Below are 12,255 nucleotides of genomic sequence, written 5' to 3'. Positions count from 1 at the left end.
GTTTTGTTTATGTTACATTAAGTAACGTCATTCAGTGACCGATTTTAACGTAAGCATTTCAGACATAACTGTTCCGCAAGTAAAACTTCATTTTTTTATTTTTTAACAAGAATCAATTAATACGAAATCTAATTGGAAAACGTAGTTTCAGTTAGATCTAATACAAAAACGTACCGTTATCCTGTATTCGATCAATTTAATCGATTTTTAGCTTTCGAACAAGCCGATAACCCGCAAATCGATTAACTAGCATACCTGTACTGGTACATTGCACTGTATTTACAGCTTTTTCCATTCAGTGTCGCCTGGTCACACCGCGAAGCATTTACAAATAAATTCCCTGGTCGTGTTGTTCTTTTTTTTCGTTCCGTTACATAGCACGCTAAAGTAAATATCCGAAAGGTAAATACGATCAGCTGAAGAGCAGGTAATAATGCGGAATATATATCCGGGCGAGAATGAAAAGCGGATAAGATAAAATCGCTGCGCGTGGCCAAAAAAAAAAACTGGACCACCTGAAAACGATCGAAAGGCGATAACAAGATAAAAAAAATGTACTGGCGTGTACAGTGAAAACGAGAACTCTAGGAATTACTAGTTAAACAGTGGGAGAACATGACGCATTGTTTGCATTTGTATGGCCGTTCGATAGTGTGTGTGTGTGTGCGCGGCCTTTTCGGTGTGCGTGCGGTGTGTGTGTGGGCAGTAAAATACTCGTTAATTAACCAATTTTAAAGAAGACTGAGAAAATAATAGTTCTATTCTCCGCCACTGCGTAATGTGCACGAAATTAACAAAAACCAAATGCACCATGTATTTCATCAGCAGTGCGGCAGCACGCACACAAATGCACTCAGCATACAGCCGTGTATCGATATTAGCGATTACCGATAACGCGTCCAACATATGCAATTACTACCGTTTTCCTGTTTTCCCCCGTTATAAAAAACAGAAAGAAAAACATTGTATACCGTTTTTCCAGGAAAACACAGAAAAAGAAAGAAAACACGAAAATATGCAGCGACTGTGGACCTAACCAGCCACCCCACCCAACTTCCTCCGCCCCCAGATTTCTTTTTGATATTTTTTTTCTGCCTCTCTGTAAGTTCATTTGCATGCAATTTGAATCGAGCCGAGATCGCAGCTCTTCGAGGTTCTCGGATCTCCATATTCTGTATATCTATAAGGCTGGAGAACTGAATGTATGTAGCAATTCCTATTCTCGTTTCGTACACGCCATGAAAGCAATGTACCCTTCTTGAAGATCTTGACTATATTTCTAGATCCAAAAGGTTAATTATACGAAAACAAAGAAAATAACACATTTTTCTCGATGCACTTTTATTATTGCTATCCAGGGATTCACTTTCCAAAAGAGCAGTGGAAACGTTGTGCAGGAATCCCCTATCAATTCCCACGGCAGACTAATTGCCAGTAATTAAAAAGCCCAACTGCTATACACCCAGATTAACTGAACCTTACATTTACGACGACAATAGTTTTGCGAAAGATAATAATTAAATAAAATTTATTGTTCCTCAAGCGACTACTTTTTTTTTTGGCCCGACCCTCAATGACGCCGAAATCGTTAAGCAAATAAGTTGCCCATAAATCGTTAACCAAAATTGGCTTTCCATTCACGATAACAATGAAAAGAAGCGTCTTGCAATAATGAAATCAATTTAAAGCTTTGTTTAATTGCACAAAAACGAAGTTAGTTTGGTATCAAGTCAAGGCTTTAAAGCTGACTAGATTACTTATAAAATTAAGACCACTCATCACCGAACTCCATTGACCATTTATCTTTTTTTCAGTTAAAGATCAGCCGATTCCAGAATGCTTTCTCTGCAGAATCAACGGCAACCGAAGACCACCCCACTGACGGACGACTACGTGACCTCGAACACGGTTCTGGGCTACGGGATCAACGGGAAGGTGGTGCAGTGCACCCATCGCCGCACCCAACAGAACTATGCCCTCAAGGTGCTGTTGGACAGTGAAAGGGCGCGTCGCGAAGTGGACCTGCATTGGCGGGTCAGCGGATGCCGGTACATTGTGAACATCATTGATGTGTACGAGAACACGTTTAAGGACAGGAAGTGCCTCCTGGTGGTCATGGAGTGCATGGAGGGCGGCGAGCTCTTCCAGAGAATTCAGGACAAGGCCGACGGTGCCTTTACGGAGCGGGAGGCGGCCCAGATAATGCACGAGATCTGCGCGGCCGTAGACTATCTGCACAGTCGCGACATAGCGCATCGCGATCTCAAGCCGGAGAACTTGCTGTACACCACCACTCAGCCGAATGCGACCCTTAAATTGACGGACTTTGGCTTCGCCAAGGAGACATTCACCAGTTACACGCTGCAGACGCCCTGCTACACTCCCTATTACGTGGGTGAGTGTGCCTTTTGTAGGGATAATCATCATCTAGTTTCTAGTTGAGGTCAATTGTCACATTGGGCACGAAAAATTGCTCTATAATTGTTAAAATCGTCTGTTTACCCACACGGAATTGTGTCAGGAGTTTTTGTTTTAGCCCGGAAGCCGCATGACAGGCATTTGCTGATAGTAAAATTACTTTTTATGCTTGTACCGCCCCGCTTACATAATCTACTAAGCGAACTTTCTCTATAACTTCTGTAATTCAATTCAGCCTTGTTCTCAATCTCGTTGCGAAAGAGTTGTTCGAGAGTTTGCAAAGTGCAATCGACTCGATTTGCAATCGAACGGAAAGAAAGGTTGCGAACATATCGGGGGATTCATAATAAGGTTTTAACAATTAGAATTCAGTTCTCATTGGGTAAATACAGTGTACTTATTCCTTAAAGTTAGTACATTTTCCATTTTGAATATATTATAAGATATTCTTCTGGATAGTTCCCATTTTAATGACATGTTTTTTCTTTTGCAGCTCCTGAGGTTCTGGGCCCGGAGAAGTACGACAAGAGCTGCGACATCTGGTCGCTGGGCGTGGTGATGTACATCATTATGTGCGGATTCCCGCCGTTCTACAGCAACCACGGCCTAGCCATATCGCCCGGCATGAAAAATCGCATCCGCACCGGCCAGTATGACTTTCCCGATCCGGAGTGGACGAATGTGAGCCAGGCGGCAAAGGATCTGATCAAGGGCATGCTGAACGTGGACCCCAGCAAGCGTCTGCGCATCCAGGACGTCATTAGCAACAAGTGGATTGCCCAGTACAATGCTGTTCCACAGACACCGCTCTGCACGGGTCGCATGCTAAAGGAGGCCGAGGAAACCTGGCCGGAAGTGCAGGAGGAGATGACGCGCTCACTGGCCACCATGCGCGTAGACTACGATCAGGTGAGTCACCCGCAGTGGCAACTTGGCATTGCAACAAAAAGATAAATCTCAATGCGAGTCCAAAGTTTTCACTTCTATTATATAACCATTACTCATTTGCTTCTCACCACATACTGTACATAGTATCTTTTCGGTCAATTTGTTTATACAATGGAAAAATAAATTTCAATTTCAGTATGCTTAAGCAATTAGCAAGTCGCCTACTTCCTAGCCCTCTTTTTGTTCTAGTCGTGAACTGGAAAGTCACTAATTATAAGAACTAACAGGAGGTTAATGCGCCTGAAATGCTTTGATTAGTTCAAAACTTGAAAGAAGGTCTTTTCCTAATTGGAATTTTCTTTTCTGCAGATGCAAATCAAGGCGCTGGACAAGTCGAACAACCCGCTGCTGACGAAGCGCAGGAAAAAGATCGAGGAGATGGAGTTATACATGGCCAATGCGACGCGCAACTAGACAACGAGGAATCCAGAGCGACTAACACGGCCAACCCGGGAGTGAGATGAGATGAGATGAGGAGAGATGGGCGTAGGATGTAGGATGGGCGAACCATCGGTTTAACACTTAAGCGGATAACAATGTTGTACAATGCTTTACAAAAACGATAAATACTACTATACTACGACGGCGGCAAGATCTGCTATTAACTAATATACTACGATGACAGCAACCTTTGCAAAACAACTACTCCATGTTATTGTTACGTTACGTTTTCTTATTCATTTTGTCCCATTATCTATCTATCCATTTCCAGTCAAGGGTTCTTAGGGTATTTTGTAGTCTGAAAAGTGCTCTTTTGTAAAAGAAACTATAAAGCGTAATGCGCAAATAACGAACTTAAGTAAAGCCAAGTGCAAGCCTAGCTAGCCAGCCAGCCCAGCCGAATATTCAAAATGTCTCGGTATCGCGTGAAAGTGTTTCGTTTTTCGATTCCCTTTTTTTTTTTAAATATTATTTTCCAAAAACGTGTCATTTGTAACCGAACCGTTTTTTACGTGTACGTGACTTTGATTATAATTATATATATATATGTATATGTATAACCGTCTGTGTATGTATGGCATATGTGTGGAGAAACAATTATACAGCCAGTTCACGTTAGCATTAATCTGCGCAAGATTCAGTGTTGTTTATAACTTTTATTTGCTGATTCTGCAAGCGATATACCATTTTACCGTATAGCATATTTGTAGTCCATAAACAACAAGATCATCCCCCAAATTAATAAAAACAAATCAAGCTTATTTTACTATGATTAAAACATAAAACAAAATTGCTTTCATTTCAACGCCAAGTGGGATAAAAGCACGGTTTAGAGGGAGAAAACAACAAGTGGTGGTTGCATCTTCTGGAAAAACTCTGAGCTTGACCCACTACCACCACCACCATCTGGTATGGAAACAAAAAGTCAGCTGGATTTCGGTTTTGTAGTGTCATTTATTTTCCATTTCCATGATCAACAACAGTGCTCCGGCATGTGAGCCATCAATAATCATCAACGATGCTTTTCGCATAGGGTGCTTGTGGGCGGGAATGGGGCGTGGCGTGGGGTCGGGTGGGGAAATGGGTAGGAGGAGGTTGTTTTTCGTGCAGGTTGCAAATAACAATTTGCCAACAGTGTGATGGGCCAACAGCTGCGAGAGGCCGCGATTACAATACCCGGACTAAAGGCTACGACTAAGACAATAGTTAACATTCACGTACTTGTACTTGTGATTCGGTTATTCGTGTCGTTTCTTTTGTATTTCTTGTGTGTGGTGTTGTTTTTTTTTTTTTTTATCAGAGGTTCTGTAAGAGGTTCGTGTTGTGGTTTCGATCTGCTTTACTGTATCGTTTTTACGGGCTTCTTTTTTCATTGTTTTATTGTTCGCGTTTTACGTTTACCTTGACGTACTTTCAGTTGCGTGTTATATCAATTTACAAAATATGTGACAGAAAATTCGCTTAGAAAAATACATTTGGTTGCTTTGCTTTGCTTTGCTTCCTGTCCTCTGATTTCATATTTGTTTTCTTTTGTTCCATGTACTTGTTGGCCGTAGTAGTTTGTGTGCTCCGATGCTGTTTGCTAGCCTTAATTTTAGTTTAATGGCAGATAGCGAGATTCACCGTGCTTCCGGGCTCCTCCCGCTAATAGTTGAACTTTAAATTCCTGCACTCGTTTCCAATTCTCCTGGCTGTCCTTCTTCGTGATCCATCCGTGAATATTACTCCCGTTCTACGATCATCAATCCTCAATCCTCTTTAGCTATAGTTTTGTAAACTGAAGGTACATTTTTCAACAATCTCTCGTCATTCGTATCGATTCATTCGATACTCAACACATCCTCCGCACTGCCTACAGAAAACTGTCGCAGCTGTTCTCCGCCTCGCTATTGGAGCAATCCATGGCGGGCAGTGAAACGCCTCGTCGATAAAGCCACTGCCTCTGATGATGATGATGATGATGCTGCTGCTGCTGCTCCTGGTGCTGCTGGTGGTGGTGGTGATGGTATCCATGGCCAGCACCCGGCACACAAATGGCGCTGGAGCTGCTTCCGCTGCCGGAGCCCTGGCTAATGGGACTCATGTGGCTGCCACGTCTTCTGGAAACCGACGGCATCTCGGGCAGAGCGACTGAGTTGAGGCGCGGAAAGTACTTGTACATCTCCAGCAGGCTGCCCAGCTTGACGTGCGGCTTGTACTCCACATCCTCTAGCGATTGTGCCGCCGCGCTGCTATTGCTTAGTGGCGTCCAGAATGTGAGACCCAGCTGGGCCAAGTGACCGCCCTAAAAGCGAAATAGATCAGTTGCTAGTGAGCACATTTATGAGTAGCCACAACTCACCTTGATGTCGGTCTCCAGTTTGTCGCCGATCATGACGCACTCCTGCGGCTTGACATTGAGAAAGTTGCAGGCGGCATAGAAGATCTCCGGATGCGGTTTCTCCCATGGCAGATCCGATGAGACCAGCACGCAGTCAAAGTAGCCGCGCACATTCAGCTCAGCCACCTTCTCCCACTGAGCGTTCGACGGTCCGTTGGTGATGAGGGCCAGGGCATAGCCTGCCTGGCGCATCCGCAGCAGCAGCTGGACATAGTCCGCCGGAACGGCTAGGTAGCGATACCGCAACTTCAGCCACTTGGGATAGATCTGTTCCGCCAGGTGCTTGTGGCGCGCTGGAAGGGATTCGCGCCACAGGTGAGTGCGCCACGAGTCCAGCGATGTTTGCGAGTTATCGGGACAGCGGCGGAAGGCCTTTAGAAAGTTTTGGGTGGCCTGTGTTGCGTCATCTTTGCTGAACTGGTATTGGGTCTCCAGAAAATCAGCGAGCTAAGAACGAAATTGGAAAAGGGTTGGCAATTCGCATTATTATTGCGTTACATAAATTCAAAAATATACAAAATTGCGTAGATGTGATAGTGCCGTAAAAACCTCAACCGCGATAAAACTATAAATACGCTATGACGAATTAAAGACGAGATAAGTTAAGAACTTTCACGCAATAAGAAGTGAACAACCTGAAAGTAGAGTTAATATTAATAAAAGCGATTAGAAGCCTCAATACGTGCATAATCTTTTGCGAAACGCGGTAGAACGTAAATCAAAACTATTACGTCCATAAAGTTCTCAATTAAGCGTCAGATTGACCAATCCAATCATTCGATCGAATCCGAAGCCAATTGATTAATTCCAAAATTGTTATAGCATCGCCGTACTATCAGGGGATTGAACATCAAACTGCAATTGCCGCCGGTACACTTGCAGCATGAGTAATATATGAGAATATACTATATTTTATGATCGCAATGATAGCTTGGAAATTTCCACTCGCTATCTATTTTCCGGCCCAACCATCCGCATCTATTGAATCGTACTCAAATCAGGAAGCTAAGCTCACAAAAGTCATTTTGAATGCTAGGAATTTAAGTTGAAATCATTGCGATTAGTCACAAAAACTGTCATGAGTTCCGAAATATAAATGGGCGTGGCTTCGCTCGCTAAGAATTGAAAGCAACTGAATAAAGAAACCGTCTTATTTGGGGTCTTCAAACATTGAGCGTATTGAAACATGAACGTGATAATGAAGTTAACTATCTAAATTGGCGCAGCTTAAAAGATAACGATATAATCTGGAATGCAAGAGTGAGTAAATGTACGTGACATTGAACACATTTTCAAGAATACCTATTTATACCTTTCTCTCTTGAAGGGAAAATTCTAAAAACTTTAACCTTTTAAGATCGCAAATAGACTCATTTATTGTAATAAATAAAGTCAATGGCCTCTGAACGTTCAAACAAGTACATATTGCGAAGTGCTACCTATTATCATCAATTAACCTTTAGCTTCTTTGTGTGCCATTCACTTTATAAGAAGGTTATATTTCAAAAGAAACCATTGACGCGGGTTTCCAAAGTTTGTTGGTATGACGTTTCGTTCAACTTTTGTTAAGTGCAAGTTCCTCGATTTCCGACCTTTTTGCAATCGTTTGCAATCGATAATGCGCACCACGATAAGATCCTGTAAAGTGCCTTTTAACATTTCGAAAACCGAAGATTCCGAATTTCCAACGTAATGCCGATTATTTAGTGGGTTTTAGCCTTCTAAAGTGCATGTACCCGTGGTTATATTTAAGTTAAGACCTTGTCGAGTGCACTCTGAGTTTTTCTTTTTTGTTTTTTTTTTTTTTGTGGCTGGGGGATGTGAAGGGAAGGGAAAGGAAATCAATCGGAACGCAAATAAACAATCGAAATTTCGGGCGCGTGCTATCTGCCGAGCGTCCGGGTTTTTTCGACTACGTAACAACGGGCGGGCTGCAGTGGAAAATTTTCTAGCTGGGTCGCCCGCCTGCTGCGCACTTTCACCTCCCCCGCCCCGCCCCCCCACAAACACTACATGGAAAAGAAACGGAAGAAACGCCAACGGATTGGTGATTGGCAGAGGGGGCAGTGAGGCTGTCTGCCTTGGCTTGGTTAACAAAGCTCACCTTTCTGATCGCCTTGGAATCGCCGGCTCTGGTGGGAATCAACGTGTTGTCCAGGTCAAAGTAAAAGGCCCTGATTTTCGCACATGTCGCATCGAAATGTGAATGTGTGGCTGTCAATTGCTTGCCGCAATGGAATTTGCTAGCTGCCATGAGAGTCGTCGAGCGGAGGGGGGGATGGAGGGTCAGCGAGGGGTCACTGTCAGGAGTGGAGGGGTGGTAGCCGGTTGCTTGGTTAGATGGATGGATGCAAACGTAGAGATCCAAGAACAACTTTGGTGCAATTCAATCCGCCAGCGGATTTGCGCTTTGAAATTGGCGCCAAACGAAACGAAACGAAATGTACGAGCTGCACGACTGCAGCAGCACTGCAGTATTTTTCTATTTTCCTCGAGCGGACTGGCAAAAGTTTCCGCTTCTCGCGCGGCGAAGTTAAAACGGCAACTGAATGACAGCGACAAAAAAAATAATGAAACGGAACGGGAGCGGTCGCAGTAATGTCGAGAGACGGGGTAGCGGGGCGGCGGAACAGGTGAGCGCGTGTGTATGAGTGCTTGTTGACTGAGTGAGAGCGGAGCAGCGAATGAAAAACCGAAAGAAAGTGCGAGGGCGCATGGGAAAACAGTGGTGGCCAAAAGTCTGCGTATGCGAACAGTGCTACCAGGCGGCGGCGCCAATTGATAAAAACTTGATAAGATATTGTTATTCCTTAAGATTTTATATTATTATTAAGATGTTCTTGAATAAGTTTATTTCAATAACTGGTTAGACATCCGTGTTGTGTTGTTCTGGACAACTACTGCGCAGCACATGTGCTTTTTACGGGCACATATTTTTTGGCGCCACTGTGCGAAGTGTGCCAAGTGCCGTTTGCGCGCCAGAGCGAACGAGAGCAGGCGACCTAGCGCAGAGTTGTCTCTATGCGCCGTTAAACGACCGTGAGTGGAAAAGAGAGCACGATAGAGGTCGCGGAGAGGTTCGCGTTTCTCTGCTACGACGCCTGCTCTCCACTCTGAATTTAGTATAAGTCGAGGCACGCTCATTTCCTAATTGTTGTGCCATTTATTTTTAACTTCTATTAATAAAACCAGGAAAAGCAATAACAACAGTTCTTTGTTTACCAAAAATATCAGTTGTTTTATACTTCCTGGTGCTTTCTAGCACTGGCTTGGCGGTAAATCGATAGTATTCGATAGTGATTGTTGAAAGTGGCAACGCTATAGTTTTTGTTTAACGAGGTGGCAAGTGATTAGCCCACGGATTTTTTGGCATCTTTCCGTGTTTATTTTCAATAGTTTTTGGAGTTTTTCAACATTATCCGCGATGAGCAACGCAGAGACAACTACGGATTTGCTTTCTACAGGTGAGTAAATATTTAAATCACATGAAAGGCGCCATAAAACGAGGTTTTCTTGCAGAAACCATTCTAAAAGCGGCGGACGAGGAAGTGGAGAAGGCTTCAGCGTCCAGCAGTAGTACGTTATTGGCCGAAAAGGATGTCCCGGAGGTCAAGGAGCGGCCCATAACGCCGGAAGACGAGCTCATCTCCATGGAAACTCTGCGACCCTCACCTGTCCAATGGCCAGAGCGTTGTAAGTGTAGAAAACGTGAGCACGAAGAAATTGGCGCCATTTTTAACGCATATCTTTATTTTCGATTGCTCCAGTTCCCGGAATGGACGAGTTCCTCTCCATGAGCGACACGCCGATGTACACGCGCAGCACCAACTACACCAGCAATCTGACCGATGATGATATGGTTAAGATTAATGGTAAGTAGCTGCAAAGTCAATGAGATTTAAGAATAGTATATTAAAGAATAGCATATCCATTACCTACTTTTCTATTCCAGAACTAGCCCAGCTCCCTCCCGAGGATCTGATCGATAAAATAAAGTCAATGCATGATGAAATTTACCAGCTGGGACTGCGTGAGGCAATGGAGATGACTCGTGGGAAACTGCTGGGCATCTTTGACCGGGATCGCGCTCCTAAGCGGCAGCCATGAGGCTGGATGATCCGATCCCTAAGAATGGGACTGTCGAGGATCTCGTTGAATTCGCATTAGGAACATAGGTGTAGTTTCATAGTGTACATAGTGCTATTTTTATAGTGAGTAATGCGTGTTGTGAATGATTTATCGCTATTTTACAAAGATAAATAGGCAGGCGTTTGAACAGTAACTAACGTTTATTTCCATTAAAGCATTTTGGGTCCTACACGTCGCTTGTATTACAGATACATTTGAGGAGTCGGAGGAGAGATGAAGTTGACGGATTGGAGGGAAAGGAATGCAGAAGGATCTGGAGTTTTTGGAGAAGGCACAGTAGATTTCGCTATGCAGGGACATTAACGCAACAAATAACTCTGTCTATGTGGGATTGGATGGATCGGTTGCGCTCTAGTGCGTCCTATTAATACTTAACTAAATGCTTTCGTTCGGATTTATGCAGTAGCCTTCCCCACGATCCATCCCAATTTGGGAAAGTGTGTTGGTGCTGATGGTGTGCTTACATGCTGTTTCCCGTGAATATATATCCAGTAACGTGCATCAATTCCCATTACTCCTGCCACTGCATTCCGAATCGCTGCTCAAAGGTGATCCGGTTAAAGACGCCCGCATCGGCCAGCTGCAAGGGATCGGTGTAGTACGCAAAACGCCGTATATCCAGCATGGCCAGGTCGAACATTTGCTTCCAGCTGGTCAAATCTGTAACGCTCATGTGGATCGGCAGCTGGGGATCCGGTATATCGATGGCCGCCTGCAGACGGTCAAACGCCTCGGCAATTGGTCCCACCGATAGATTAACCCAGTACTCCGCTGGAAAGCGCTTGTTCTCACAAAACGGCGCTCCCTTGCGCATGATGAAGACCAGCATGAGTATCTCATAGCGCTCGGAGCTCTCATAGAAGCGCTTGGTTCGGGTCTTCTCCACGAAATCGATGAGAAGGATCAGGGGAGTGTAGTTCTGGAGGTGCATCAACAGCTCCCGGTCGGTCCAAAGGTAACGGCCGCCTTTGACGGTCAGCAGGCTCATGTTGCTGGCGAGTTGTTGATGCTGCTGCTGCTGCTGTTGCTGCTGCAGCTGGTGGTGTTGCTGCTGCTGAAGGTGTTGCTGTTGCTGCTGCTGATGTTGGTGTTGCTGCTGCTGTTGCTGCTGGTGTTGCTGGTGCTGCTGCTGCTGGTGTTGCTGCTGCTGGTGCTGCTGGTGTTGCTGCTGCTGATGCTGCTGGTGAATGCCGCCGGCGGATGGGGCTGGAGTTCCGGTGTTGGATGCCACCTGGCTGGGCATGGCGACCACAATGCCCGTCTGTCTCTGGCAGCCAATCTCCTCCACCATGTGCGCTGCAATGACGACAAAATGCATTTAAGGCAAGTGCCTAAACCAGGCCAAGGTCGCTGCGTTGGCCAAACACCCAGCCACCCCCTGCCCGCCCTCATTATTACTTGTTGCAAATAGCGAGCAGCGAAGAGCGAACGTGCAGCAAGTCAAAGGCTATGGCAATTGCAATTGCAATCAACTTACTGCGTGCCCCAATCAAAGCGGCAGAAATTATGTGTGTATTTATGAGGCGGATGGATCAGCGGGTCTGGATTTGGATCGGGGTACGAATGTGGCCCCCAAGAAGCAGCGGCCTATCTCCTCCGGCAGCTCTGCGTGTTTGCCGTGCGCCCTGGACGATTGTTGCCACGCGAGTGCCTTCCCAAGTCCGAAGTCGGAGCCACTCGGACCCGCATTCTCGTTGCACTCGGGCTCAGTTTTCTCGGTGACTCGGTCGCGCCAGCCGATGGGCATGTGTGGATGTGCATATAGGGACTCGGCCCGTTTGGCAATGAACTTATTGGATGCGTTCTGCGCTGGCTGCGGTTCGCAGATTTGTTACCAAGCGGGCTGCCAACTCTAAAATGTATGCCCCCCAAGCGGTAGATTAAAAAATAAATGTGAAAAACATATATGTAAGCAGTCT

General features: G+C 45.2%; 4 protein-coding genes and 1 non-coding gene across 12 annotated transcripts; 3 read left to right on the top strand and 2 right to left on the bottom strand.

The window, feature by feature from the left end:
- Positions 1 to 292: 292 nt before the first annotated feature.
- Positions 293 to 4,588, top strand: MAPk-Ak2 (MAP kinase activated protein-kinase-2). 4 transcript variants are annotated; one of them, NM_080030.5, is made up of 4 exons: positions 293 to 402; positions 1,815 to 2,395; positions 2,912 to 3,327; positions 3,676 to 4,588. In NM_080030.5, exons 2-4 carry the CDS (start codon positions 1,837 to 1,839, stop codon positions 3,778 to 3,780), a joined length of 1,080 nt encoding a protein of 359 aa, NP_524769.1. In that variant the 5' UTR covers positions 293 to 402; positions 1,815 to 1,836; the 3' UTR covers positions 3,781 to 4,588. The 4 variants fall into 4 exon arrangements, with proteins under 4 accessions (NP_524769.1, NP_788861.1, NP_001188547.1 ...); NM_176688.3 differs by having other exon boundaries at positions 293 to 427; NM_001201618.1 differs by lacking the exon at positions 293 to 402 and adding an exon at positions 1,564 to 1,713.
- A 156-nt stretch (positions 4,589 to 4,744) lies between these two features.
- CG15771 (uncharacterized protein) lies at positions 4,745 to 8,922 on the bottom strand. 3 transcript variants are annotated; one of them, NM_001297980.1, is made up of 3 exons: positions 8,292 to 8,922; positions 6,149 to 6,634; positions 4,745 to 6,091 (listed from the first exon to the last, which is right to left on the bottom strand). In NM_001297980.1, the coding sequence occupies exons 1-3, from the start codon at positions 8,439 to 8,441 to the stop codon at positions 5,660 to 5,662; spliced, it is 1,068 nt and encodes a 355-aa protein (NP_001284909.1). In that variant the 5' UTR covers positions 8,442 to 8,922; the 3' UTR covers positions 4,745 to 5,659. The 3 variants fall into 3 exon arrangements, with proteins under 3 accessions (NP_001284909.1, NP_572257.2, NP_788860.3); NM_132029.4 differs by having other exon boundaries at positions 8,292 to 8,748; NM_176687.3 differs by lacking the exon at positions 8,292 to 8,922 and adding an exon at positions 7,645 to 8,103.
- On the top strand, positions 7,786 to 9,004 carry asRNA:CR45528 (antisense RNA:CR45528). The gene has a single exon (NR_123804.1).
- Positions 9,005 to 9,537: 533 nt separating this feature from the next.
- lin-52 lies at positions 9,538 to 11,106 on the top strand. Of its 2 annotated transcripts, none has more exons than NM_001297979.1 (4): positions 9,538 to 9,651; positions 9,707 to 9,880; positions 9,955 to 10,059; positions 10,140 to 11,106. In NM_001297979.1, exons 1-4 carry the CDS (start codon positions 9,612 to 9,614, stop codon positions 10,292 to 10,294), a joined length of 474 nt encoding a protein of 157 aa, NP_001284908.1. In that variant the 5' UTR covers positions 9,538 to 9,611; the 3' UTR covers positions 10,295 to 11,106. The 2 variants fall into 2 exon arrangements, with proteins under 2 accessions (NP_001284908.1, NP_572256.1); NM_132028.3 differs by having other exon boundaries at positions 10,140 to 10,467.
- On the bottom strand, positions 10,455 to 12,247 carry CG15772 (uncharacterized protein). 2 transcript variants are annotated; one of them, NM_001297978.1, is made up of 2 exons: positions 11,735 to 12,247; positions 10,455 to 11,632 (listed from the first exon to the last, which is right to left on the bottom strand). In NM_001297978.1, the coding sequence occupies exon 2, from the start codon at positions 11,625 to 11,627 to the stop codon at positions 10,848 to 10,850; it is 780 nt and encodes a 259-aa protein (NP_001284907.1). In that variant the 5' UTR covers positions 11,628 to 11,632; positions 11,735 to 12,247; the 3' UTR covers positions 10,455 to 10,847. The 2 variants fall into 2 exon arrangements, with proteins under 2 accessions (NP_001284907.1, NP_572255.1); NM_132027.3 differs by having other exon boundaries at positions 10,461 to 11,632; positions 11,814 to 11,987.
- Between the last annotated feature and the right edge of the window lie 8 nt (positions 12,248 to 12,255).

This window comes from Drosophila melanogaster, chromosome X (genome assembly GCF_000001215.4).
Source record: "Drosophila melanogaster chromosome X".
Lineage (NCBI taxonomy): Eukaryota > Metazoa > Arthropoda > Insecta > Diptera > Drosophilidae > Drosophila > Drosophila melanogaster.
Note: the sequence above shows the minus strand (reverse complement) of the source record. Positions and strands in the feature narration are given on the sequence as shown.